The sequence below is a fragment of the Catharus ustulatus genome, chromosome 8 (genome assembly GCF_009819885.2).
Source record: "Catharus ustulatus isolate bCatUst1 chromosome 8, bCatUst1.pri.v2, whole genome shotgun sequence".
Taxonomy (NCBI): Eukaryota; Metazoa; Chordata; class Aves; order Passeriformes; family Turdidae; genus Catharus; species Catharus ustulatus.
Genome location: NC_046228.1, coordinates 20,457,071 through 20,482,534, shown reverse-complemented (window position 1 = coordinate 20,482,534; position 25,464 = coordinate 20,457,071). Strand labels below are relative to the sequence as shown.

Here is a 25,464-nt window from a genome sequence, read left to right as displayed (position 1 = left end):
TTTCTATAAACATTCAAGCTAAACTCCAAAGGCAATTACATAAAAAAAATTGGACTCATTCCTAAAGTAATTTTTTGTCCTTTTGTAAAGTCTGCAGTAGTTCTTCAGGAATGTTTGTGTGTAATCAGATGTTTTCAAGGCTTATGTTGCCTCCCAGGCCCTTTAAGTACAGGGATAGTTTGAATATAAACATAGCCATTGCAATTACGAAGTTTTGGGGAAATTACAGATTTAAATACAGATTTAAAAACGTGTTTACTGAATATTACATATTACTATGGTTTAAGTAAATAAATCATTCCAATTGCAAATACTTCTTGAAACCAGCACACATTTTGCCAGGGTGCTAAATTTTTTCTAACCAGTTACTCCAGTCAAATTCATCAGAAATAAGAAGTTTGGTTCCTCTGATTGTGCTAATGAAGCATTTAACCAGTCACATGTCAGCCTGGACCTTGCTGCTCTGTCCGGAACCTGGTAGGACGTGATTTAGGTCAGGGCTTCTTTCAGTGCAGACTTCTGCCTTCTGAAAGGCTGGTGACTGAGTTTGCAGGAAAGTCCAGTTACTGTTAGTTTGAACTGGAATAGCCGGTGCTGGCCACATTTGTACATCAAGACTGCACTGTAGAACACCTCAGAGATGGGTATTGTTGATATTTTACAGATACAAATTGGAATAATTTCCCAAGAGTGCACAGGTTTAGTGATAAAACTGAAGAATAAAAAAACATGGTGCTGTTAGAGCAAATGTTACCTCTCACTGTTGTTGCTAGCAGAAGATGTAAAAGCCTGCTTGCTTTTGTGCTGTGACCCTACCTAGTCACACACCTGTTATTACCACCATACCTCAGAGAAAGGTCTAAGTGCCCTAACAGGCTAGGGTTAGTAATCATGGCCTGTGAGGACACTTAGGAATGATAATATTGGCATAACGGATTTTAGTATTCTACTGTTTTCACTTGCACGGACTCGTTAATGTATATGCTCTTGGTGCTCCATTTTTTTAGCATTTGCCTTTCTGCTTAGAATAAGAAAGTTGTGTAGGAAGAAGGGAGGAGTTTCATCCCCAGCAGTCCATGGGCTGTCCTCAGCAGCTCTGCTCACCCTCATGGTGCGGTTGCCCAGCAGCCAGCCCTGGTGCCAGCACAGTGGAGCAGTCAGAGCAGGTGCTGTTTAATCCAGCACTGCCACGTGGGTGAAGAAGCGAGTTTTCTAACCTGAAAGCACATGGCAAGAAATTCAAAGGAAGGTTGTACTGTAAATTAGCATGTGAAGGTTACAGCTAAAGAAGAAAGTTGAAAATGTCAGCTTGCAGTTAGATAAAAGGCATCCCTTTTAAAGGTGATCACTGATGGCATTGATATACTTCTTGGATTATTCAACATATGCAGTTTGCTCAGACCCTTAGGCAATATTTTATTTTATTTTATATATTCATAAAATTGGCTGTGCCCTCTTTTCTGTTTCAGGTTCTTTGGCACCTGGACATTTTTCGCCGCAGTTTCCGGCAGATCACAACGCACAAGTGTATGGGTGATTCTTGCATCTTCTGTGCTCTTAAGGTAAAAGTTAGAAATATATTGAAAACCATTCTTTAAAAATTTGAATGGAAATATTTATGATATTTAATTAATATTTGTAATCAAACTTCCACCTGAAGATTTGTGAGAACAAGCTAAGTGTGATAGCTAGTGGTCCAAGATCCAGTTTCTAAAATGTGTTCAAACTAAAAAGTTGTGAAAATATTGTTGGTATAGTTTCAGTTACAAGGACTCTTCTTAATGGTGTGCAGGTGATTGTGAATCTCCATTATTTCAGACAGTAAAATACAAGTTTGCTTTATTTTTTCCGATTTATCATTTGGTATTTAACAATTTGCTGTAACAAATATAAGACCATATGCAGTCAATATGCTCTCAACATTTACCTTTCCCTTCAGAGTTACTTCAAATGTCAGGATGGGGAAGGCCATTTAACTAAGCCTTTCTGTTCAAAACTCTCGATTATGTAAGACTAAAAGGCTATTTTCTACTGTAAATATTGATGTCTCCATTAAATGGCTCAGTTCTTTGTAGTCTCTGTTTTAAAAAGCATCAATTCTGTTTGTAGCTGCAGATTCAATAACTGAATGTCATAGTGACTGCCTGGACAGTAAGATCTAGGTGCTAGCTCTGATTTTGAGTACTTCTATGTACTTGAGTAAATTGTGTAATCCCGTGTCTCTGTTTGTCTCTATCAATTAATTTGTTGCACTTCTGGGGTTTTTTTGTGGCCTCCTTTCTAAATTTTGCTATCTCAAACCCCTAGCTTCTTGTGGGAGAAATGAACATGATGCAAACATGATGAAAATACCAGCTTTAATCTTCCTGAGCAGTGATTTTTCCTTTCTGAAATTGAGACTTAGACATCTTCTTTGATCATAAATGCGTTGTAAAATCCAACTAAATACTAATTGGGAGAATTTGTGTCATGAATTCTATGTATAGTAATGAAAATGGCAACATGTCTTATAAAAATGGCAAAATAGAGAGTGCAGGTTTAAATTAAAATCATCTGACATTCCCAGGAAACATTTATGGTATAACAGCTGTCTTGCTGCTCTTAAGGAATATCATAGGTGCTCTAGTAGAGACAGGCTTGAAATGAGTTATCTAGTGAACTTTTGGGCTGTTGTTGAGGAGTTTTCCCTGGCAAATGCAATAGCAAAAGGGAGAATATTAAGGTGTGAAGTGAGAGAATTTATCTTTTTTTGAAGGGAAATTTCTCAAGACATATGTATTGAAATGATGAGAAAGGATGATATTTACAGCATTATCACCAGAAGAGGATGTTAGCAGTGGGTTAAGAGCAAGATAGTGCATTCAGAGTGAGATACAGCTTTTCAGACACAGAAAAGATGCGGTTTTAAATATATCCCCTTTCTTAAAGGGGAATGACAAGACAGTCATGATCTGGTTTGAGTTCATTAAGTTCAGTGGGGTAATTTAAAGGTATTTTTTGGATCATGCCCTTGAGTAATGTCAAGTGGTTGTTAGTATTCTTTATTAGCCAAGATGAGGTCAGAAAGAGGATTTAGGAATTTACCATGAATGTAAGCTTTTGCCATTCTGAGGTTTAACCTAAAAGCATGATAAAGGAAATACCAGGAGATCAGACAAGCTCTGCCGTGAATGAAGGTAAACTCTCGACTCTGCACCAGAGTCCAAGTTCTAATATGAAGATAATAGTTAAAGGCCTTTCTGTATAGAGTACTGAAAAAGAGGGAGAGAGATGTGAAAGGATATTACAGGAAAAAGGAGAGGCTGAACTTTTGTGGTCTTGAAAGCTGAACTGCAGAAAAAGATGCATGTGGATTAGCAGTACCTGTATGAGAGACAAACCACTATAGGAAAACTGGAGAATGACAGGATGTCTGGAATATATGTATTAAAAGCAGACATTGGGTCAAAGAATTTTTAGTTTTGTTGGTAAAATCCTTGGTTTTGATGTCTTGAAGTGTGTAGTGTGCTATTATAAACTTGGACATGACAGGTGGTGTGGCAGAATTCACAAATTCTATGCCTGCAGCCATATGTTTATTTTTTAAATTAAGCAGCTTTTTAAAAATTTGCTGCTCTTTCACTCTCAATATCTGCAAAGATTGTGTGTATGTATATGTTTTTGTGTGTGTTTTTGGTTTTGTTTGGTTTTTTTCTTCCTGAAGTTCTTAAAAGTAATTTTCCTAGCTGAGAGTTGTAACAACCCTTAACTTCCAATAAATCAGTAATATTGCACCAAATCTTCTACTACTTTTGCACATTTTGGGAAACTTGTGTCTGATTGTGTGCAGAATTCCTTAGGGCTCGCAAAAACTCTAAAGAGCACATAAGCAATTAAAGAATTACCTAGTCAAGTATTTATGAATGTGGACAGTAACCAAAACTTGGAAAAGTAAATAAATTCCAACTGCACCCAAATGAAAAAATTAGCATTTGCTCTATTTGCAGTCTGTTCTTCATGGGAGATTGCTGTGTGTCCTACCAAAGCCTGTTCCAGAAACTCTTTCTCTGGGTGGTATTGTGTCAAGCTTTCACTTTTATTATCTTGTGTAAAATGTTAATGTGTGTACATAAGTATTTGAAAGTTCTCCCCTCCCCCTTGTAGTGTTGTTATTAAGTCAGATAGTATTATAAAGGTGAGTTATGTGGGCTGTTACTTGACTCTAAAAGAAATTGAGGTGCAAACCTCCCCTCAACCCCCAAAAACCCTCTGGTTATCAGAAACATAAGCTGTTGTTTGAATGCAGCTGTAAAGGTTGGGGTATTCACAAGGGGCAGCCCCAAACCATGGAGGTGGTCACGTTCATCTTCATATACTCCTTAAGCAGGCAGTAGAAGGAGGAAAAAGGCTGCTCAAGGTATTTACTCATTCTCTGCTGCACTCTGGATCAGTGTTTTCAAATTGCTCTATTTTTTTTTTTCCTCTTGTAAAAGTCTGTCTGTCTGGTACATGTTATATGTAAACTTCTGTAAGACAAGTGGGATTATGTGCTTAATGTGCACCTAATACTGCAGGCATCACCAAGAGTGTGTTTTATGTGCCAGGGCAGCAGGGTCATCCCCTCCCTTCTGTGCCCATCTCTTCCCCTGCCCCAGCTCTCCTTTCTGCTCTGGAAGCCTTTAACTGTTGTCCTACCAGAGTAATGCTGGATTAGCCTCCAGGTCTTTGACATCCTCTTTTTCTTGAATCTTGCCTTAGGCTTTGCTAAGATGAGGGAGAAGAAGTGGCTGGATCCAGTGGGAACACCAGAATTTGGAGCTCTATACCATGCGAAAATCTCCTATTAGGGTCTGGGGAGAGGTAATTAGCCTTGCATGCTGTCAGGTGGATCTGCCCAAAATACTTGTCCAGATCAAGCAAGGTGGAGGCAGGACATGTTTCCTCTTCTTCAGAGCATGCTGGCATGTTCAGATTCCAGCCTGGCCTGGGAAAGGGACGATATTTGTGGGGAGGAGCCTATGTCACATTTCCCCACTTCACTTCAGGGTACCTTCGCAGCATACCTGACACCCCCTGTGTTGTACAGAGAGGGTTTATGCTTCTCCTGCTCCTGACATGTTGCTCTGAAGGTGACATCCTCTTCCTTTTGACTCTAGAGGAGGATAATCTTCTCTAAGCTAAATTTAGCCATGGAATAACACTGATGAAGTATTTTTTCCACACTTTCTTGGCTTGTTGCAACTGTTTCTAGGGATTCGGATGTCATGCAGAGTATTTACTGTAAATGCTCAGTTAGCTCTCTAAATATTACTTGTAATTTCAAATATGGGATCACAGGATGGTGATGTCATACCTGATCAAATCACATTTTATTTTTGTACCACATTGGAGTCTTCCATTTCACAAATTCTTGAAGTAATTTTAAAACTTGATGTGCTACCTGTCTGTGTTTATGTAGCTAGAAAATGATCCTTGACATTCCGGATATGCATTCCTTGGTTATTTGGAAGGAGCCTCTTGCATCTACAGCCATAAAAAGGGAGAACTGCAGACTCTGTGCTGGAATCCCAAACACTGCTCCTTAAGATGTGGCATTATTGAAATATTTTTTTTTTCAATACAGGCTGTCCTTACCACTATGTGGTTTGCCTGCCGTAACACTGCAACAGCTTTTTGATGTATTATTTATGCTGAAGTCTACTATGATTTGGTTTGTTTTCCTTTTTTTCAGCATGACTTTGCTTTGGTGTTTTATCACAGCTGGAAGAGGTTAGGAAGGGGGAAATCCGTCCACTGTACTGAGCATGCCACAGAGAGTTTGTTCTCCTTCCAGGGATTGTACTGGGAGCTCGATAGTGCCAGGATACAGGACAGAGTGTTTTTTGTAGGTCACAAAGAAGAATGTTCTATTGATTGATAAATTCTAATAGGGCTGGTCTTTTTCTGTTGTTTTGTCATGTGCAACAAAAGCAGGAAGAATGTGAGTTTTCTGTGTAGAAATGATGTTGTTGTTGAAGATGAAAATGGGGAACAGTAGGGTTTTACAGTGCTTTAAAAAGTGGAATGACTGTAACTATAGTTTGTTCTAATAAACCACTTGCTTGAAATTGAGTGATTTATCATGAAATGTTCATCATGTAGTTGAGACCCTAATAGGTTGGTTGCAAAGATTTCATCCTCTGTTTTATGCTTTTTTTCAAATGACAGTAAAACAGTTTCAGAGTAAAACAGTAGTCAAAATGCATAAAATAATTACTTTTATTTTTTCAACTTTTTTCTTCAGTTGGCACTTGCAGTTAACTGCCTGCCAAATACACTAGCAGCAAGTACAGTTTCCTGAGTTAATAAACTGTTAATTGCAGCTTCCACATAACAATTGGCTGTTTTGATCTTGATCAAGCAGTTAATGAATTGTTACCTAGTAGATGTGCACATTCTATGATTCGAATTTCTTTTCCTACCACCATCTAAATAGCACTTGTGGAAAGTATTGTTTTTATTTGATTTTGGTAGTAACCAGGAGTACCTGGCTTGACAGTCTATTCTGGGAATCTAGGTTGATTGTTACCAGACTTGGATGTTGGAAAAGAGATCAGAAGACACAAAACCATATAAACCTAGAATTTGTTGCAACCTTGAAGGTGAATATAACATGAGGAAATGTGGGGAAGAAATATGAGGTAGTGGAAATACTGTGGGTGGAGGCTGATGTGTTTGGATAGGAGAAAAGTGGGTTTTAGCAGCCATTCAAAACAGGTTGTACTGAGTACGACGCTTCACTAGGAGAGTGTGATGTTCTGAATGAGAGATGAGGTACTACAAGCAAGAAAAAAGGTCCACTGAATTGAGCAGGGTAAGAAGGGTGTGGTATTGAAATGGAGAGGAAGCTTAAAAAAATTATGCCAACAAAAATCACATCACCAAAACCCAGAAACAATTGATTAGTGTAGGGAATAAGGCATTTGAGGGGAACATGTTTTCATACCACTAGAGCTGCAGTGATATCCCCATACAGAAGAAACTTCTTATAATTCTGGAAGGGAATAGTTAATTCTCAGAAAGCTACCGAGGACACAGCTCAAAATTACAGAGCATGAACACTGTTCTGATTCAGTAGCTGTTCCCTATTGTCTTCACCCATCAATTTATTCTTATGTCAGCCCACTTTTGCATGCTTGATTAAAAAGTCACATGTGAATGTTTATCAAGTTTGGTTTGTTTCATCAGTAAGGTCAGTTACACATTGCAGATGTCACTTTACCCCAAATAAATGGAATACTTCTTTCCTAGGGAGGAAGTTGATTCCAAACACTATTAAAGATAATTGGGGGCAGATCTTGGGGAAGGAGGGTGGTTTCACAGTTATTGCAACTTTCAAATCTGCAGAAGAACTCCCAAGAATGCATGTCAATTCCATGAATTACCTAAAAGAATACTTGCTGTCTTTATTCTCTAAACCAGCTGAAAAAGGTTGGTTGATGATCATGCATGTGAATTTTAGTGTTCTGAGGTAGCTTCAAGGTTTCTTGAAGAGTTGCATGGTAAATGTACCTTGTCTCAAAACTTAGGTTGTTTTCCTTTATTTGATACTTGATCAATATGTTTCTAGAATGTTCATACTAATCCCCACACCCACACTTCCCAAAGTGGAGGACATTATTTTGGAAGCACACTGACTCTGCAAGGCTTTGTCCTGATGTGGTCAGAGGCCCAGCTGTGTAGTAGTAGAAAGGATATGAAACCTTCTGTTTAAAAACCACCAAAAAACCTTCTGAATAGTAAAAAACGAAGTGAGGCCCTACAGTCGATTGTTTGAGATGCTTAAGGAGTTTCAGGTTTGGACCCATCTGAGAGCAAGCTGTTGAAAGATAACATTGTAATTGGAGTTGATCTTAGTATTTGGGGGAGGGCTATATGCAACTAGATGGACTTTGTGAATTTATTGGTCTTTTAAAAACACAACCACTTCCTAATTTTATTCTCTGCTACCCTTTCCAGACTTCTGAAGTGCTGTAAGGAAGGGGATGGGAAGGGAGATGGGCCTTTTTTCCATATAGACCTCTCATAGGAATGCAGTATTACCAGAACACAGACTTCCTATCAAAAATCCCATGCTCGCACTGTTCTGTCTTAGCTTGTAGACTGACCAATGTGCCAAGAACATGTCTTTAGTGTAGAAGTCAAAGTACTGCTATTAATACAGTATTAGTAATTCTTAGATTTTGTTAAGCTAATTCTTTTTTTGTTCTGTAACCTTGATTTAAGTTACTGAAAACAGGTAAAATAGAGGAAACTTTACATTTTCATGGAGCTTTTAGCAGCGTCCATTCGTATTGTTGCCGCTGTTAGGGACACACTCATTTGTGTTGGAATGCAGCCATTGAAAGAGATCATCATTGCAGGGATTTCTGCCGTCTTCAGTTTCAGAAGAAGTTGAAGACATTTTTGGAGGAAAACAAAGTTTGAATGTTTCTTACATGGAATTATCATGTTCCATAAAGCCTTGGAAGAAAGGTGCCGTGAGAACTCCTGGGGCAGAATCAGGAGTGCTTTTCTGGTCTGCGCCCAGCTGGCTTTCATACCTGTGTATGGAACCAGGGTTTCAGCAATTAACAGTATTGCTCACAGGCAAGACCTTAAATTAAGGAGGGAGATCTGACTTAGATAATGTAAAGTGATGAAATTGCAGGAAGTGCCACTCCTGTCCATCTGAGGTTGAGAGACAAGAAAGACTTGTTCTGAAGGGGAGTAAAGAACCTATCTTGAAAAAGAAAGGGGAATCAACCCCAGCAACCCCATCTCCCCCCCACTAAAACTCCAACCCAACCCCACTGAATGAAACCTAAGAAAAACCAAACTTCCCTGTGTTCAAAGTGCTTTTGACTCCATTTGAGGTGCTTTTAGGACTTCCTACAAGCACTGGGTTCCAATGTGCTCTAAACTGCACTGTGCAATGACATAATAAGATTTGATCTTTATTAGATTAAAATGCACAATTACTCACTGGTTTAAGATTTTTTTTTTCCTCTCTCTTGTAATCTGAATAAGACTGTATGCCATTGTGTGCTATGTCATTACAAATTTGAGGAAGCATTCTTCCATCTAATATTGGGATCTGTTGCATCCTGATTTTTGCATTCTTCACAGAATTGACACTGCTTGATTTTTTGTTTCGTGGTAAGTATAGAGTTTCTTTAAAGATGGAAGTTTAAAATAAGAGTTTCAGTTTCCTTGTTTGCTTCTCCTTTAACCTAGTTTAGTGCTGCCTTGTTTCTCACCCCTTAGGAGTGCAAGCATTTCAGGGTTCTCATTGAAGCAAACTAGATGCTGCCCATCAGCTCATGAGGATGAGGACCATGAGGATGAGCTCAGTGAGGATGTGGACCAGTTGCTAGACAAATGTCTCAGATCTATGAAGTGAGATTGAATAAACAGAATAAACACATTTCAGAAGCAGAGTTGTGAATATTTTGAAGTGCTCTTAAATTGTTTTATGTAAAATTTGCAGCAGGATGGAGTTACTGCCTACTGGAGTTTCACTGCCTTTTTTTTTTTTTGAGGATCACTGAAATGAGAAAATTCACTAATGAAACCTGAAACTTGCTCAGTTATCAGAGTGACAGAAATGGCAATCATGTTTCAGTGCAGAGACTTTGTCATTCTTTCTGTTTCATGTATGTATATATAAAAGATAACTGAGGAGGGGAATTGTCTGTAGTTCATGAAGTATGATACTGCCTCATGGCTTTGTCTTCATTACCCTTTTCTCGTGATTCTGTGATACTCTAATAAAGGCAATAGTAGAAGAGCTGTGGGTTTCAGCACAGTGGACCATAATCCATGAATGAGCGCCTTGAGAACCACCAAAATAAAAGTTGCAGTAAAGAGAGACATATTACATCTATTTTAGATTATGTCAGCACTGTAATTCCTATGGGAAGAAATGGCAGGGGCATGGAGGTTGGTTTGCTAGCTGTGCTCTGCATTTTTTCCAGCTTCCTCAAAACAGACAAGATTGTACCATTTGGCAAACCTCCCATCTTACCTTCTCATTTCCTGATACGTAGCAAGTAAAAATAGATAAAGGAGAGAAAGATTTAGATTACTTCCAATTAATGTAGATCATAAGTATGTTGGGAAGAAGATTTCTGTAATTAAAGGAAGAAGTGCTAGGTGAATTGTGAATTGCTGCAGATTAGTATAGATTTAAAAGAAAATAAACCAGGTAAGCCAGTTTGATTTACTCCTTGTTTTACTAGGTTTAGAAGGCAGAAATGCAGACTGGTGCACAATTAAAGGTGATCCCTTTTTCCTCTCTTGCAGTATGAATTGAGCTTTTCCACAGTTTTTACAGAAACTGTGAGGAAAGTTTTATAGGAAAGGACAAGCAGAATTTTGAGATTGACACTGATGAAGACGGTTGCTTGTCATATGAAATGAGGTAGAAAGTAGAGCACAGTGGTGAAGGAGAGTTGTCTTGTATTAAAATAAGGACTAAAAGTTTTTTACTTAGGCTGAGGATCTTGCATACAGAATTGTGTTTCTGTTTTTGTAGGAAGGGCATAGTGAAAGTCAATTGTTCAGATGATGTTTTGGATATTTCACACACATATGCACGCAAGCACACAAAATAAATGTGGTCATTTAATCAGTTGGGAATATGTATGGAATTTCCATGCATATAACTCACACTTAAGACAATAATGTCTCTTTAGAACTACTCATCCTTGCAAATGGCTGTTACCGAGGTGATGTGTGAGTTACAGTTATGAAAATGCAGGTTTATGGCAGCAAGTGAACAACTGGCTATACATAGGAACTGCCATTCACATCGTGCTTTTCCCCTCCTGCACGCTGATACAAAAATCATCTAACTCTTACCCACTTGGGCTTATGAAAGGTAAATTTCCTTTAGTGTGCAAGTATCAAGTGGCTAGACCTGTTTGAAAAGAGCTGCTTGAAAGAGGGAGCAAGGCAGCATGGGTAAGCTGGAAGTGAGAAAGTTAAATGGGGAATGGGAATAAAGTGTGTGAAGTTTTGGTGTTCGTTGTATTTGCTTCAGAAATCAGATTTAGAGAAAGAAAAATGGATCCAGGGGGGATTGACATTAAGGGAAGTTTCCTCCAAAACTCCTAACCCTGGTATGTGTGAAAGGAAAGGAAGAAATACATAAAGGTGCATATGATTTCAAAGGAGGAACTTTTAGGATTTTTCTCTTGTAGTCTGTGTACCGTACAAGTATCTGTGTGTTGCAGGACCCTAACAAGTTAAATGTTTGCTGGTTGTTTTCAGATAAATTGAGTCATTGTGAAAAATACAGTAACTTAACTATCCTCCTGGTTTTTTACTAGGGTATATTCAACCAGTTTCAGTGTAGCAGTGAGAAGGTTCTGCCTTCTGATGCCCTGCGCACTGCTCTTGCAAAGACATTTCAGGATGAGCAACGCTTCCAGCTGGGCATCATGGATGATGCTGCTGAGTGTTTTGTGAGTATAACTGAAAGATGGTTTGACAGGCAGAGATGTGGCCTACCCCTACCCAATCTTCCCTGTTTTTTTTTCCCCTTAATTTTTTTCCCCTCTATTTCTCCTTTCCCCAAATTGCAACAGACTTTGAATGTCTGGCCTGAAAAAGTGCACAGAGAGATCCCCAAACGAATGATTTGGAAATGGTGATATCATCGGGAACCATTTTTACAGTTGCTTTTGCATAGGTATTGCTTGCCCTTTCCAGCGTGCTTGAGATGTTCATTATGAAAAAAATTGCACTAGAAGAATGATCCAGGATTCTAATTTTAAAGATCACCTCAAAAGGATAAAAGGATGTTTTGTTTGTCAGTTATTCTGAAATTGCATTTTCACAGGAAAATTTTTCAAGGAAAATTGTGCAATATTAGAGCTGTTTTGCCAAATACTTAATCTTGACCTGTTTGTAGCAGGCCTTTAAACCACCCAAGCAGCTAGTAGGGTTAGTGAAAAGTGTTCTACTGGAAGAGTTGTCAAGAGTTGTCAAGAGATTTCTGGCACAGATTAATGGCAACGGTGGGACAAGAGCTCCTGGGAACTTTAAAACAGATGTAGTTGTATGAAAAGGACTGAACATTTCCTAGCTATTGTTTCATACAGAATTTAGTTTGCCTCTTCATTTATTAGTTCTCCCCCTTTTTGATAGAATGTAGATGATGTGGCATATTTCAAAGCTCTCATGGAATGTAGATTTATTTTGTGTTGATGAGAAGTTAGTGTCAATCCAGTGCTTTTTAAAACTGCATAGGTATTCTGTTATATTTGGTCATATCCATGGATGCTTGACAACTTGACAAAAAAATTAACAGCAGAGTCTTCTGCAGTGCTAGTAAGTAAAATAAATGCTTACCTGAGCCCGCATTTCAAATCAGAAGTGGAGGGCATTTCCTTTTATTTCCATGAAATACCAACTTCTGTGTTTTTGAAGCAACTTGCACAAATTTGCACGAGCCTTCTGTCTGTAACATTATTGCATCTGGCATACTTTTGTGATTTATATCTTAGCTTTTGTCTGCAGTTGAAATTATCTAATGCATTTTTTCCTTTTTTCCTTTGACTAGGAAAACCTCTTAATGCGAATTCACTTCCACATTGCAGATGAGACAAAGGAAGATATTTGCACTGCACCGCATTGTGTTTCCCACCAGAAGTTTGCAATGACTTTATTTGAACAGGTGGGGTAATGATATGTGCTTAATACCAAGGGCCAGTTCTCAAGTTTTATGTTTTCATTCCTAAAACATGCATTGCCACAGTAAAGAAATGTACAGGCAGAAGTGTTGCAATGGAAATACCTGTTTAATCTTGTCAATGTATTATATATTCTTTCTCTTCAGTGTGTTTGTACCAGCTGTGGTGCCACCTCTGACCCATTACCTTTCATCCAGATGGTACATTATATTTCCACAACCTCACTCTGGTGAGTTAAATTTTTCACAGGAAACCTCCCCCACTTCTTTTTTCTCCTCCTTTTTTTTCTCCACCCCATACTGGTATTGCAGTTGGATCTTTATGTTCTTTATTGATTAAATGTCTAGGACATGGTTTGTTCAAAGTTGGCAGAGCTTTGATAACTGTGATAAAGAGCATGAGGATTTAGTGAAGCAAACGATGGCAGTTTAGGCATGGATCAGTGTATCTTCTTATTTATAATTCTGCATCTTGACAACTGTAGTGACAAGGACTCACATACATTTTGAAAGACTTTAATGTATGAGCAGGTGATTTAAGAAGACAGATAAGAAAAACAGCAAAAAAAATGACATTGAAGAGGACCTTTAGACATCTACTCCATCCTCCTGTCTAAAGCAGAGCTAACTTCAAAGCTAAATCAGGCTACTTGGGGTAGTGTGTAGCTGAGTTTTGAAAGTGCTTAAAGGACAAAAATTCCATTACTTCTCTGGGCTGCCTGTTCCAGTTCTCAACTGGAGGTGTTTTTACTCCTTCATGATGACCAAGGCAGTTCCCTGATAACTGGGAGAAGATGCAGAAAGAAAAGTTCTCACTGGAGGTCAGACGTGGTTTGCCCTTGGTAATCCACACTGACTGCTCTGACTCCCCTTATCCTTCACGTGCGTGGGGTTGATTTCCAAGGGGATTGGTTTGGTCTGTCTGGCCCCAGGTGGTGGAGTGAGACTGACAGGCCTGTAGTTCCTCAAATCCTCTTTTCTTGGATGAACACATAGCTCTTGTGTAATCTGGTTATGGGGGAAATTGTCTGCTCACTGTGACCTTTCATTAAAGGTGGTGCACAGAGCATGAGCACTAGGTCTGTAGCAGATTGTTTGAACTAATGCTGGAAAAATCTTTGAGTAGGTGGCTGCTCAGTTGAAAGCTTTTTAAATCTGTTTGAAGCAGGAGTCTGTTACTTATTTCTGTTTTGAAATTTTTATTGGGATTAGAACTTCTCTTTGTTTTATGTCTGGCATGTGAGATATGTAGTTACAGAGCCTGAAAAAATTGTCATGAGAACTGCTAGTTACTCTTCACATGCAGATCTATCAAAAGGTACCACTTTACCTGTGTAACAAGAGTACTGTAAAGCATCCCCCTTGTGGCTGCTGCCTGCTGGTCCATCAAGCTGTAGATTTTCATTAGGTTCCAGCATACACTGTATATGAGAATATTCCTTATTAGAAAAAGGGGAAAATAGTTATGTAAATGGTATTTAGTATTTTTTAGGAAATATCGAAATAGATCTTAAATTGTGCATTATTTTAGAAATACTAATACATACCAAAATATTTATTTACCTCTGAAACCATTTTAAGCTTGAACATGCTTTGAGCACTAATACTCTTGAGTACATATTGTCATCTTTCTTTCAACTTGGACAGTGAAATAAATTGAGTACTGTGCTATTTTGTGTTTGTAATTTTATTCAGAATGTGTCTTTCTGTGCTGCTTTACTATAATTGTGCTTATTGAAAGGGGCACATTTTGAAGCAAATATTTAATTTTGAAACCAAGTATTTATCAAAATGCTTAAATTTTCTTTTAACATACAAAATTTAAGCCAAACCATCTGAGTTTTACGTGTTTTCTTTATGCAGTATTTTTGTGGAAGATGTAGTAATTCACAATTAATTATGTGCACTTTTTTCTGTACTACAGTATTAAATATTAAAAGTGTTATGTATTTTAAGTTTCTTCAAAAAAGTTTAGGTGAAATGTGTGCTAGGTTAGCGTGGGTTTGTGTTTTTATTTTGTTATTAAGCTTTTTTTTTCTGTACTTTGTCTATACTGAAGCAATCAAGCTATTTGTATGCTGGAGAGGCGGGAGAAGCCAACTCCGGACATGTTTGGAGAGCTCCTGCAGAACGCCAGCACTATGGGGGACCTGCGAAACTGTCCAGTGAGTAACTTTGGTTTGCTTTGGTGAATTCACTATCTCACAGTTACTCAGTGAAGGAAGGGAAAACTTAGCGATGATGATGAGTACCTCTTTGAGTAGCCACAAGTATTAAAACCAGGAATAGATGCTTATTTTTTATGTATATCGTGTTAGATTTCTAAAGTAAGAGTTTAATATCTCGTTCTGCCTTTTAATAAATATGCTAAAGAGTTATCACCAAACTTTTTTTTTTTGTAGGTAGGGCAGGAAACAGCTGCAGAGTTGCTGCTTCATGTAGTGCTACTGTTTGGTGCAATAACTTTAACAGGAGGGCTTGTGTACTGGTCCTTGGGGTCAGTGTATTTCCATTTTATACCTGGTTCTACTCCCAATTTATATCTCTGAAACCTTCAGTAAAAGTCTCTGTATTGAAATACAGACTTTTTAATATTGGCAAATAGTGGATTACTTATCTAAGTACAAGAAATTAAGATATCTTATTGTCATTTAAAAGGTGCATATGAGTCTAGCTGTTTAATAATGAAAGAATGTGAAATTTAATAGAAATAAATTTTTTGTCAGGGCAAGCTGCTATTTGGCTGTGGAATAATCAGTTGGATAAAATTGCATACCAGCATTTGCTGCCCCTTCCTTTTTATACTCAAAAATATTTTCTATTGAGGTTTAGCTAAGTGTTGTCTCAAATTTAAGCAAAGGAAGCTTTTTATCAGGATGCCATGTTCCTGTTGTCATGCTGAAAATGCTGAAGCAAAGAAGACAATTTGAGAGTAAGATAGGTTGGGAGGTAATAAACAGAATTACTTGTTCTTTAAATAACCCTTTCAAAATATGTGTGAATAAATTCATCTTAATATTAAAACCTCGTATCTACATTTAAACATCAGAGTCCTCTACAGTTTCTTTCTGCTTTTATAAATTTTCATTTTTGTCTCTCACTGATGGTTGGGACTGAATTCTGGTTAAATTTTCTAGATTGCTTTGAGGAAGAGACAGCGTGCGATCTCTTCCCTGGTTTTAGTGTCAGAAATTATTATATTAAATTGTGAAACTGGACTCTGTAGACAAGAGAAACGATTTTTGGAATGAAAATGGTTTTTTCCTGCAATCTTTGTGATGTGCTCAGGGAAAAAAATGAATGTTACAAATGGACTTTGTCATAGTTTTTGTCATGTCCCCCCACTCCATTGCATCATGGACACCCCCCTCCTCTGTAAAATGCACTGGTACTTACTTAAAAAGTAAAAAATGGGAAGAAAAATCAAAACAGGAAATAAGAATTATAGAACTCCTATGAGTTACTGTAACAACTCTTACTCTCCTGATCTTCCAGCTGCTGTTCTCATGTTTATACGAGTACTGACATAACTATACCAAGATGGGGTGTTTGAGGTACCATGTAGAAACACTCGAATTTAACAGCAAAGAAGGACTTTTTCTGCTTTTTCAGCAGAGTAGAATTTTTTTCTGACACTGACATGAAAGGCATCAGTCTCCGTACATACAATTTTTAATCTGAGATTCTGATCAAAAGTAACCTTTCTGTCCAATTCCTAAGAATGTTACTGAGCTCTTTCATGTACGTTTGCTTATCTTTTTTTAAATAAGCTTGGTATTGTGGTCTAGGTATTAATCATTATCAATAGCAGGAGGAAGAATTGGCAGTGTTCACTTTAAAGCTTGGGAATGCAGGATAGTCTTGATAGCACGTGACAAAGCTCCTACCTTGGCACTGAGCATGGCTGCTGTGTTTCATCACCTCCTCATTGGAAGCTGTACTTCTGAGACTTACACTTGTTAGTGCCTTGCCCTAACATTATTATAAACAAAGAATTTTATTCGGTGTCTTGTTTTATTTATGTGCTCAGAGTAACTGTGGGGAAAAGATCCGTATTCGTCGTGTGCTGATGAACTCGCCACAGATCATCACCATTGGCTTGGTTTGGGACTCAGACCACTCTGATTTGGCTGAGGATGTGATTCACAGTCTCGGAACTTGCCTTAAACTGGGAGATGTAAGTTTTTTGTGTTTTGACACTACTTACAAAGACAGTCTTTGTCATGGTAGTCTACAGTAGCAAATAGAGAAAAATATAAAGGTGCCACTTTGACCTTTTTGGTGTTCATAAAAAGAGGAACAGAGGGCAGAACCAAGGATCTTACCTGTCTCTGGAAGCCTTAGAAGACCTGTGAACTGTATATTCTTGAGTTTCTGAAATGTCTGAAACTGTAAAAATACTTTCAAGTGAAAGGAAATTCTACTTCAGGGTTGTGCTATTTCTATGAAAATACATATGTACTCTTTCATTTTAAAGAACAGAAGTTTATTTCTATTTCTTCTCAAGACAAAATGTAGTTTAGTGGTCTTTGGGGTCTTTTTTTTTTTTTTTGCCTTTAGCTCCTCATTTTGGTGAAATGTGTGGTCATAAAGTTACTTGTGACTGAACAGTCTCTAAGAGGTGGTGGCTTGCTCTGTGTGATTGAATGACTGAATGAAATAGGATCTAGATGTTTGTCCCCTGGAGGATTCACTCTACATTAACTGATGTTTTAGAACTGAATTATCAATATAACAAACTGTAGCTGTGTCTTATTGTAGCATTGTGATGCTACATAAGGGTTAATATAGATACACATTATGTTAAAATAAAACAACTGCATTGTGCAGTGCACAGTGTACCAGAATCAGTGTGAGCTCATGGAAATGTGGGTATGAAACAGTCTAGTCTTTGTCTAGTAAAGTAGTAATGCACTAAAACATGAGACATGTGCATTTTAAATTAATTAAATTCAATTAAATAGATTTTTTTTTCTGTGTGCTGAATTCTTTTGATCTACTGATATCTTTAATTTATCTGTTATTTGTTAGCATCATAAACTGGTCCATGCTGAATTTTAGATAACCCTTACTAAAGTCAGAATAAATGCCAGCTGTTTACTGTCCAAACCACTTTGTTTCTGCAAAAAGGAATGAATGTTTTAAAAAGTAGTTGATAGAAGCAGCAAACAGGACACAGAATAGAAATTTTCAAAATAGAGACATGTTCAAATTACGTAACAGGTATTTTATCATTGTTGTAAATGTCTTCTTCAAGTAGACACATACTCCAAGTTCAACTCAATTTATGAGCATCTGGTGAGTTGGTCAGAATCCATTTCTGACCTGTGCCTCTGGGTTTGCTTAAGCAAATTGATTGTTTATTTATTGCCTTGTTTTCTCTATCTTTTGAAGTAAAAGCCTGACATGTCCCTATAGTACTTTGAGATCTTTGAACATAAAGCAGTATGTAAAAGTCTGAACACTTTATTAATTTCTCCTTCTGTTCTTACCTTCCTTCTTGAAGCTCTTCTTCAGAGTAACTGATGACAGAGCAAAACACTCAGAGCTGTATTTGGTGGGAATGATCTGTTACTATGGAAAACACTATTCAACCTTCTTCTTCCAAACTAAAATCCGCAAGTGGATGTACTTTGATGATGCTCATGTCAAAGAGGTGAGAAAAAAATCTTTAGGAAAGTACTCTGTTGGAAATTTGTTAGCTGCTTGTTTGTAAATCCATACTGTTTTCTACAGATTTTGAGAGGCTTTTTACTGGTTTTCCACTCGGGATCCACAAATTTGTTACTCCGTTTTTCTCAGCAAAGTGAAGTGGTTTCAAAAAAACATCCCAGAAGTCTCAGGAGCCCTATTTTTAGTTCTGTTCTGTTGGCTCCCAGTCTTGTTTTTATGCTGTTGTTTGAAAATGTACAGTTTGCTTGTGCATGCAGCTAACACCCATGTCTTTCCCTTGCTGACAAGCAGTATAGCTCTTTAGTGTTGAACTCTGCTTGAGTGTCTACATGCCAGTCTTCCCTAGTGCTTGCTGCCAACAACAAATTTTCCGCTCTTCTGTTAGTGCTTTTTTTTAACCTTTTCACCAAGCATGAGGTCCTTGACATTAAAGACACCAGTGCTGGGATCTTGGCACGACATTATAACCCATTAGATTGTTTGGCATTATTTCATACCGCTCTCCTTTTTTCATTCTAGTCATGGAATCACAAAGATGAGAGAGGAAAATTTTCTCCTGTAGTCATGCCAAACATAATCTCAGTGGGGAAGAAAACTCTTAATGCCTTTGTTCGGTCATACTTCCTAGCAGAAAAATTTGGCAAGGATGGGTACTACAGTGCTTTAGTGGAATACTCATGTATGGAGCACATTTGTTGGAGTAAATGTTCAGTGTATCAGATGAAACCTGTATTAGTACATGGGGAAGATCTGTGAGATTAGTATTACTATGTGAATTAATTGCTTGACCTGTCAGTGCTTGCAGAGGTTCTGTCACAGCAGAAAGATTCACTTTGACTTGAATTTACTGTCCTGATATCTTTTATTTGTTCATTTTGTTCATTAACAAATTCTTCTGCTTTTTGGTTGATGCAAAGTTAGAACATCTCAGAGGATGAAAAAAGTTTTATGGAGAAAACATCTGAAAGAGAATGATTATTTTTGTAGTTGTATTTTTAGCAGGAATTGTAATCAGTTTAGCCAGAGGATGATGGATACCTAGATTTTAATTAGGTTGGCTCAGGAGCTTTCTTGCTGAGTCCTGGTCAATGCTGGCTATAGAAAGAGTTAAAGTATGTCAGTGGAAAATCAAAAGAATCGTGAATGGGTGGGGGGAAAGAGAACTTATTCTAGAAAACGATGGCAAGAAACCTTACTTTTTTGTTTGTTTGTTTGTTTTTGTTTTTTCTGGTTGTCAATTCAGATTGGTCCAAAATGGAAAGATGTTGTGACAAAGTGCATTAAGGGTCACTATCAGCCTTTGCTGCTGCTTTATGCAGATCCAAGAGGAACACCAGTGTCAACACAAGACTTGCCCCCTCAGGTGGAGTTACAGCAATATAGCAGGACTTGCTATGACAGTGAAGACTCAGGTAAGCAATGTGGGCTCTCTGCCTTTTATCTTCAGTATGTGAAACATTTTCCTTCTTTGGAGCATATGTATTGTTGTCAACAGGGGTCCTTGTTAATTGCTAAAGCTTGTCAAGAATTCTGAAGAGGATTTCCAGTGTTTCATCTGTGAACCTCTCTTTTGGTTTAAGAGTGTTGCTTGTTTGGGACAGCAATCTCTTACAAAAAGGTTTGGAGAAAGAAATCGGGAGATAGGGGGAGGGAAGGACCTGGTGTGGTATGCATGTAGAGAGGAACACTAACCAATGACTGCAATAACTGAAGTTTCTGCCTTCAAAAGATCTAAACCATCCTTAAATAGGACATTTACTGCAGGACTTGTTCTCACCAAAAATGAGAAGTGCCCCCAAGGTCAGTGTTTGCAGTTAAACATAAATTCCTTCTTTATTATATATAATTTTTACTTTAATTTCTCCACTCAGAAATGAATACAAAACTAATACTTGTATATTAAGGAGTGTATACATCACATATGTAAAATGTCCAACAGTCTTCAAACAGTTCAGATTTTTTTACTTTTATTTACTGAAAGTGGAGAGAGGAGATTGCCCTTTTCACCTCTTCTAAGGAGTTCAGGCATTACTGTACTGAAACTGAATCATGATGCTTCATACTTTTCAGTATGAATTGATGCTTTCAGTATCAATGCTGACTTGTTGAGAAGGAGCAGGTTACTTTGATTTAGATAAAAGTATTTCAGTACAAAGATTATACCAGATAAGCTTTTGATTTGTGATAGATGAAACCTATTAATTATTATAACATGATGTTCCTGTTACCCTTATTAATATTCTGTACTTGGGTAATTTTACTTTCCCTAAAGCAGTGTTTCATATTGTAGTTGCACTCAGTGTTGAAAATTAACAATAATTTCAGTACGGTACTAATATGTACTTTCAGTCCAATGGATGTAATTAAATTTTGCACATTAAGAAGATTTGATAAACTTGGACCAAAGAGGAAGAAAAGAAACAGGTTTTCAGAAGGAATGACACTCCATGCTTCCAAAGGAGCAGACTTTTCCCATAATCTCTGGTGTTCTTGAATATGAGTTGGTATTTTTGATATTCTGTTTTTTTCTGTTAACTTCTGTATAGTTGCCCCTGCTGTCTTTTCTTAGCCTTTCTTGACTTTTATAATGGCTGAAAACTGTTGAAATTTGACATTGCTTCCTTGACATTCCTTTCTTCTCCAGGGAGAGAACCTTCCATCTCGAGTGATACTCGGACAGATTCCTCTACAGACAGCTATCCGTATAAACAGGCACACCATGAGTCTGTGGTCAGTCACTTCTCCTCTGACTCCCAGGGAACAGTCATCTACAATGTGGAGAATGATGCAGCTTCACAAAGCAGCAGGGACACAGGTAGCAGACTCCACTGCATCTGTGTGTGATCCATTGTCATTAGATAAGATGACTGCAGTAGATTTCAGTTGAAAATATCTCTGTATATACACGCAGCCTTTAATAGAATAGTGAACACCTGAGTTTTTTGATTTGTACTGAACGGTTGTAATTCATAAAAAACCTCATGATTTAAAAGTCTCGTTGGCTTCTGTAGACTTGAGTCTAGCCAGATAAGCATTTACAGATTTGATTTTCTGTTATCAACAATACTCCCTGCTCTGTTATATAATTCTGTGAGTTGGAGTCTGCACAGCCCTGTTGTAGGGTTTGGTAAGTGTTGTGTATGCTACTTTTTCATCTCCGGGCAGTTACTTCATTTCACAAGTTGCAGCTGTCTGGGAAAGGTATTTTCATCACCAGAGTCCCTCATACTTTGGAACTAAGGCCTTTCTGTGTAAGTGGGTGTTGGTAGTATTTACTGCAGCAGTGAGGAGCATAAGATAATTTCCTGTCTGTGCCATGGAAGCAAGTTGAGCTGGAATATCTGATGAGAAGACAGTCTGTGTGTGTGTATATATATATCTTCCTCTGGGCAGCTGAACAGTATGCCTGAACACTCTTTAGTTGAAAAGAGGTTAACTGGAAGTCTAAAGATTTGCTCTCAATTATTCATGGCCAGTGTCCACAGTCAGCCTGTTTCTGCATGCAGTAACTTCTAACATCACTTCTAAAAAAGTAGTGCATAAATTAAGGTCAGACTTTTGTCTGAAATAGGATCTGCTATTTCTGTTTGAAAAGTTTTTTTATTGTGCCATAAATAGATTTTCTAGGAAGACCTAAGAGTAGAATCAGCACCTGTTAGGTTGCACCAGTGTCAAATCTGTCAGACCACTTGGTCCTTTTATTTGTAAAATAGTTCCTCTTTTGTGTCATAATTGGTTCATTTGTAACAATCTATGGTACATCAAAATCTGGAAAAAATGTTTCAAGTTCATTTTATTTAGTATTCTTTCATTCCTTGTCGGAGATCTGAGTAACTGTAATCCACAGGTTAAGTTAGCTCAACAGTCCTTCCAGTGTTCTAGCAAATACTTAATGCTGTAGGGACCAGTTATAGTCTTAGGTGGGGTGTGAGAAAGAAAAGAAAGTTGGAACAGAAATTGAGTGACGCAGAAATAAAATGTGTTTGTCTTCAGCAAAGAAGACAAAATTGAAAGAGATAGTGGTATACTATTTAAATAGTCTACAAAAATGTCACAGAGTTTATTGGATTAGGTTCCTGCCTGCAAAACTTGCCATGCAGAAATTGGCAGAAAAGGAGAGTAAGGGGAATGGTTGCAAACATGTAAGCATGCAGTTCAGCATGTAACCTTTTGTTCTGTCATATTTAGTGACTTTGTCCTTTTCTTTTTCTTTCTTCTCCTATTGATTCTATCCTGTGTTATTCCCTTTAGCTTAGCCCATTTCTCCACCTAAATTCAGTTGTCCTTATCTTTCCTGATTAAGCCTTAGCTATGGTCAGTCTGTCCCCTTAGCTAGCCACTTGTCTGGGCATTTCCCCTCTTTTTTCACCTACCCACTACCTTTCCAAAAAAAGTCAGTCTGCCAACTAATAGAACTGCTCTGTCATCAAATGGTGATCCGTGGGGCTATAAAGAAGCCATCCACACTGACCTGTCAACTGAATCGTTCTGGGCAAGAGCAGGATTCTTCATTTAATGGCCATTTACCCACTACTGCAGCCCAGAAAATTATGGATCCTATCCCACATCATCCTTCGGGGAAGGACCACCATTGGGTTGTATGACCTCAGGCTCCTGGGTACTTCAGAATGGGGCAGAAGAGTGGCTGCATAAGCCCTCTCTTTGCTCCTACCCACCTGTGCTGCTGAGAAAAATGTGCGTATTCTGGCTGCCCAATTCATGCAACTGAGATTTCAGGGGGAGGGAGTAGAGGGACTAGAGGGTGTTCTGTCTTAACCCGTTTGATTTCATTTTCTTCTCTAACATGCTCTTAGACGTACACACAGCTCCTACAAAACCAAACTTTTCCTTTGAATATTGCTGTTTGCTTGTGAAGCCATCCCAGGTCTGGAGGATGAGATATTTAAGTGGTACATTCACCAGGAGACTCCTCTTAAGCATATTGTTAGGCTCTTAGAAGTCCTGGTTTGTTATTTTAGTCAATTAAAAAAAGTGAATGTTAAGCGTTAGCTAATACTCTTGGAATTTTAATTCCTATATTCATGCATTATGTTGGATTTAGTCTTTGTTTCAGTGTCCAAGTAAAGACAACAAAGCCTGTGTCCCATGGAGACTTCTGATTCTTGACATCTGTGTGGCTATTAAATGTCTGATGACAATGGGACAATGTTTGCGGTCTTTGAAAGGAGAAAATATTAATGCAAAGCTAGCAGCCCTCATTCTAAAACACTGAACTGGGCTTTATTCAATGCAAACCCTCTGCTAGTGCTAATAGCACTATATACTGGCAAACAGTTTCTCTTATGGTAGTTAAGGATGCTGACCAGTCAATGTCTATCAGGTTGGAATGTTTAACTAGAGAAGTTGTGCATGCTGATGTGAAGCATAAGTCTCTTCTGTTTTGAGGGGAGTCACTACAAGGATAATAATATTCTTGGAGTTCCTGAAAGATACCTGGCAGTCCATACTGTGAAGGGAAAAAAAATCCATCAGAGCACAGACTTATGTACAGTCTCCAAAATGTTATACGTCTTTTATCTTCATTGCCAATGTTTTACTTTTGCTTCCTTAATTTCTTTTATGTAGTCTGCTTGTTTCTAAAAAATTTGGCCACAAAATCACTCTTTGCTTTGCAAATAAAAAGTGAGTCTTGTGTAGCTTGCTTTTTATTGTTTGGATTCCTTCCCACTCATTTATTGTAATATCTTTGTAGCAATTGTAGTTGCAGTGAATTGACTTTTTAACTGTTGAAGTACAATTTTATATGTAAAATCTGCTTTTAATGTTGTTGATTTTGATGCTAATCTCTGGAGCAAGGAGGGCCAACTGTGTAGTCTGGAGGCTGTTATACCACTATTTGCTATTAGGGATTTTTGTTTCCTATCATCCTATGCGAGGTAAAAGTTTGTGATATAAAGGCTAGAGAAAAGTCTTTGTAGCTTATCATAAATTCCCTTCTTATCCTGCATCTCTGCTTGGGACTACTCACGTGAGTAAAGCCATGCGTGTGTTTGTGCTTGCAGGTTTAGGACTGTGACTGTGTGAGAACCACAGAATTAAGTAAAGGCAATACAGAAAACTCACAATATTAAATAGTCTTAATTCCTGTTTGATGTGAGGAAATGGGGAGTAAATTGTGTTCAAGAGAAAATACTGGCACTCAGACACATAAGCTGTAGTAGAGGGAATGTTGTGTGTCAGCTGATCCATGTTCATGGGTTGTGTGTGTGCTCTTAGCTTGTGGCAGATGTGAATTAGCTGGCTTGGTCCTAGAGAGCCAAGTGAGGCTTCTTCACTGTAGACTAGGCTAACTCAGCTTACTTAGTGTTTGCAGCAGGCAAAGAGAGTGTAGATGAATAGTTAGTGCAGAGCAGCTGATGATGTGCAATGATACATTATTAGATAGTAACTTGTCCATGTGTTTGAGTCTTTATTCAACAGAGTAGTGTCTGGCAAGCTGTCCTCAGGAGTTTCATGTTCATGATCATTAAAACTGACAGCAAGAAAATGGTGTCCTTAGACGATTAAAAGACAAAGCAGAGTCAACCTTTTCTTTGACTCTTGGATAAGCTGTCATTAACCAGAGTCGTTGGAGGGGTTGTATTGTTCTTTTATGACCTTAAAAATGGAATATCCTCTCCAAGACAAAACCAAAAATGTACGGATACAAAAGCTTACCTGACTTGCCAGTTAGTGTTGGAGTGTCTGCACTTCCTAAGGATCAAGAGTCCTGCTGCACTTAGCACAGTGAACACTTGATCTGAAGGCTCTTGTCATCTCTACGGTGTTCTTCCTCCTTCCAGGCCACCTGACTGACAGTGAGTGCAATCAGAGGCATGTTTCAAAGAAGGGCTCGCTGGCAGACCGCAAGAGGAGTTCTAGCCGGTCTAGGCGGAAAGGAGATGAGGCTCAGTCATCGGGATACCATAGTGAAGGCAAGAGATGTTACTTTATTTTAAATATCAGTATCTTTCTGAATGTTTTTAATGTCCTCAGTGTGTACCTACATTTCCCTCATAGTTTCTTCCATCTTTGTCTTTATTTAGTCCTCTCTTTGCTTTTTGATGTTTGTTTGTTTGGGGAGTGTTGGTTTTTTT

The 25,464-nt window shown here is 38.1% G+C and overlaps 1 protein-coding gene across 8 annotated transcripts in view; it reads left to right on the top strand.

Annotated features, from left to right (window-relative positions):
• USP54 (ubiquitin specific peptidase 54) overlaps positions 1 to 25,464 on the top strand; it is a 92,214-nt gene that overhangs the window by 47,435 nt on the left and 19,315 nt on the right. For 6 of the 8 annotated variants that reach the window (XM_033066792.1, XM_033066791.1, XM_033066793.1 and 3 more), the window contains exons 3-12: positions 1,470 to 1,562; positions 11,331 to 11,465; positions 12,566 to 12,679; positions 12,842 to 12,924; positions 14,754 to 14,859; positions 16,725 to 16,871; positions 18,201 to 18,350; positions 19,611 to 19,779; positions 21,012 to 21,182; positions 25,171 to 25,302. In XM_033066792.1, the coding sequence (XP_032922683.1) occupies positions 1,470 to 1,562; positions 11,331 to 11,465; positions 12,566 to 12,679; positions 12,842 to 12,924; positions 14,754 to 14,859; positions 16,725 to 16,871; positions 18,201 to 18,350; positions 19,611 to 19,779; positions 21,012 to 21,182; positions 25,171 to 25,302 (1,300 nt within the window). Of the gene's footprint in view, positions 1 to 1,148; positions 1,342 to 1,469; positions 1,563 to 4,737; positions 4,840 to 11,330; positions 11,466 to 12,565; positions 12,680 to 12,841; positions 12,925 to 14,753; positions 14,860 to 16,724; positions 16,872 to 18,200; positions 18,351 to 19,610; positions 19,780 to 21,011; positions 21,183 to 25,170; positions 25,303 to 25,464 lie in introns of those variants that run through there. The other 2 variants (XM_033066794.2, XM_033066795.1) reach the window with 2 other exon arrangements.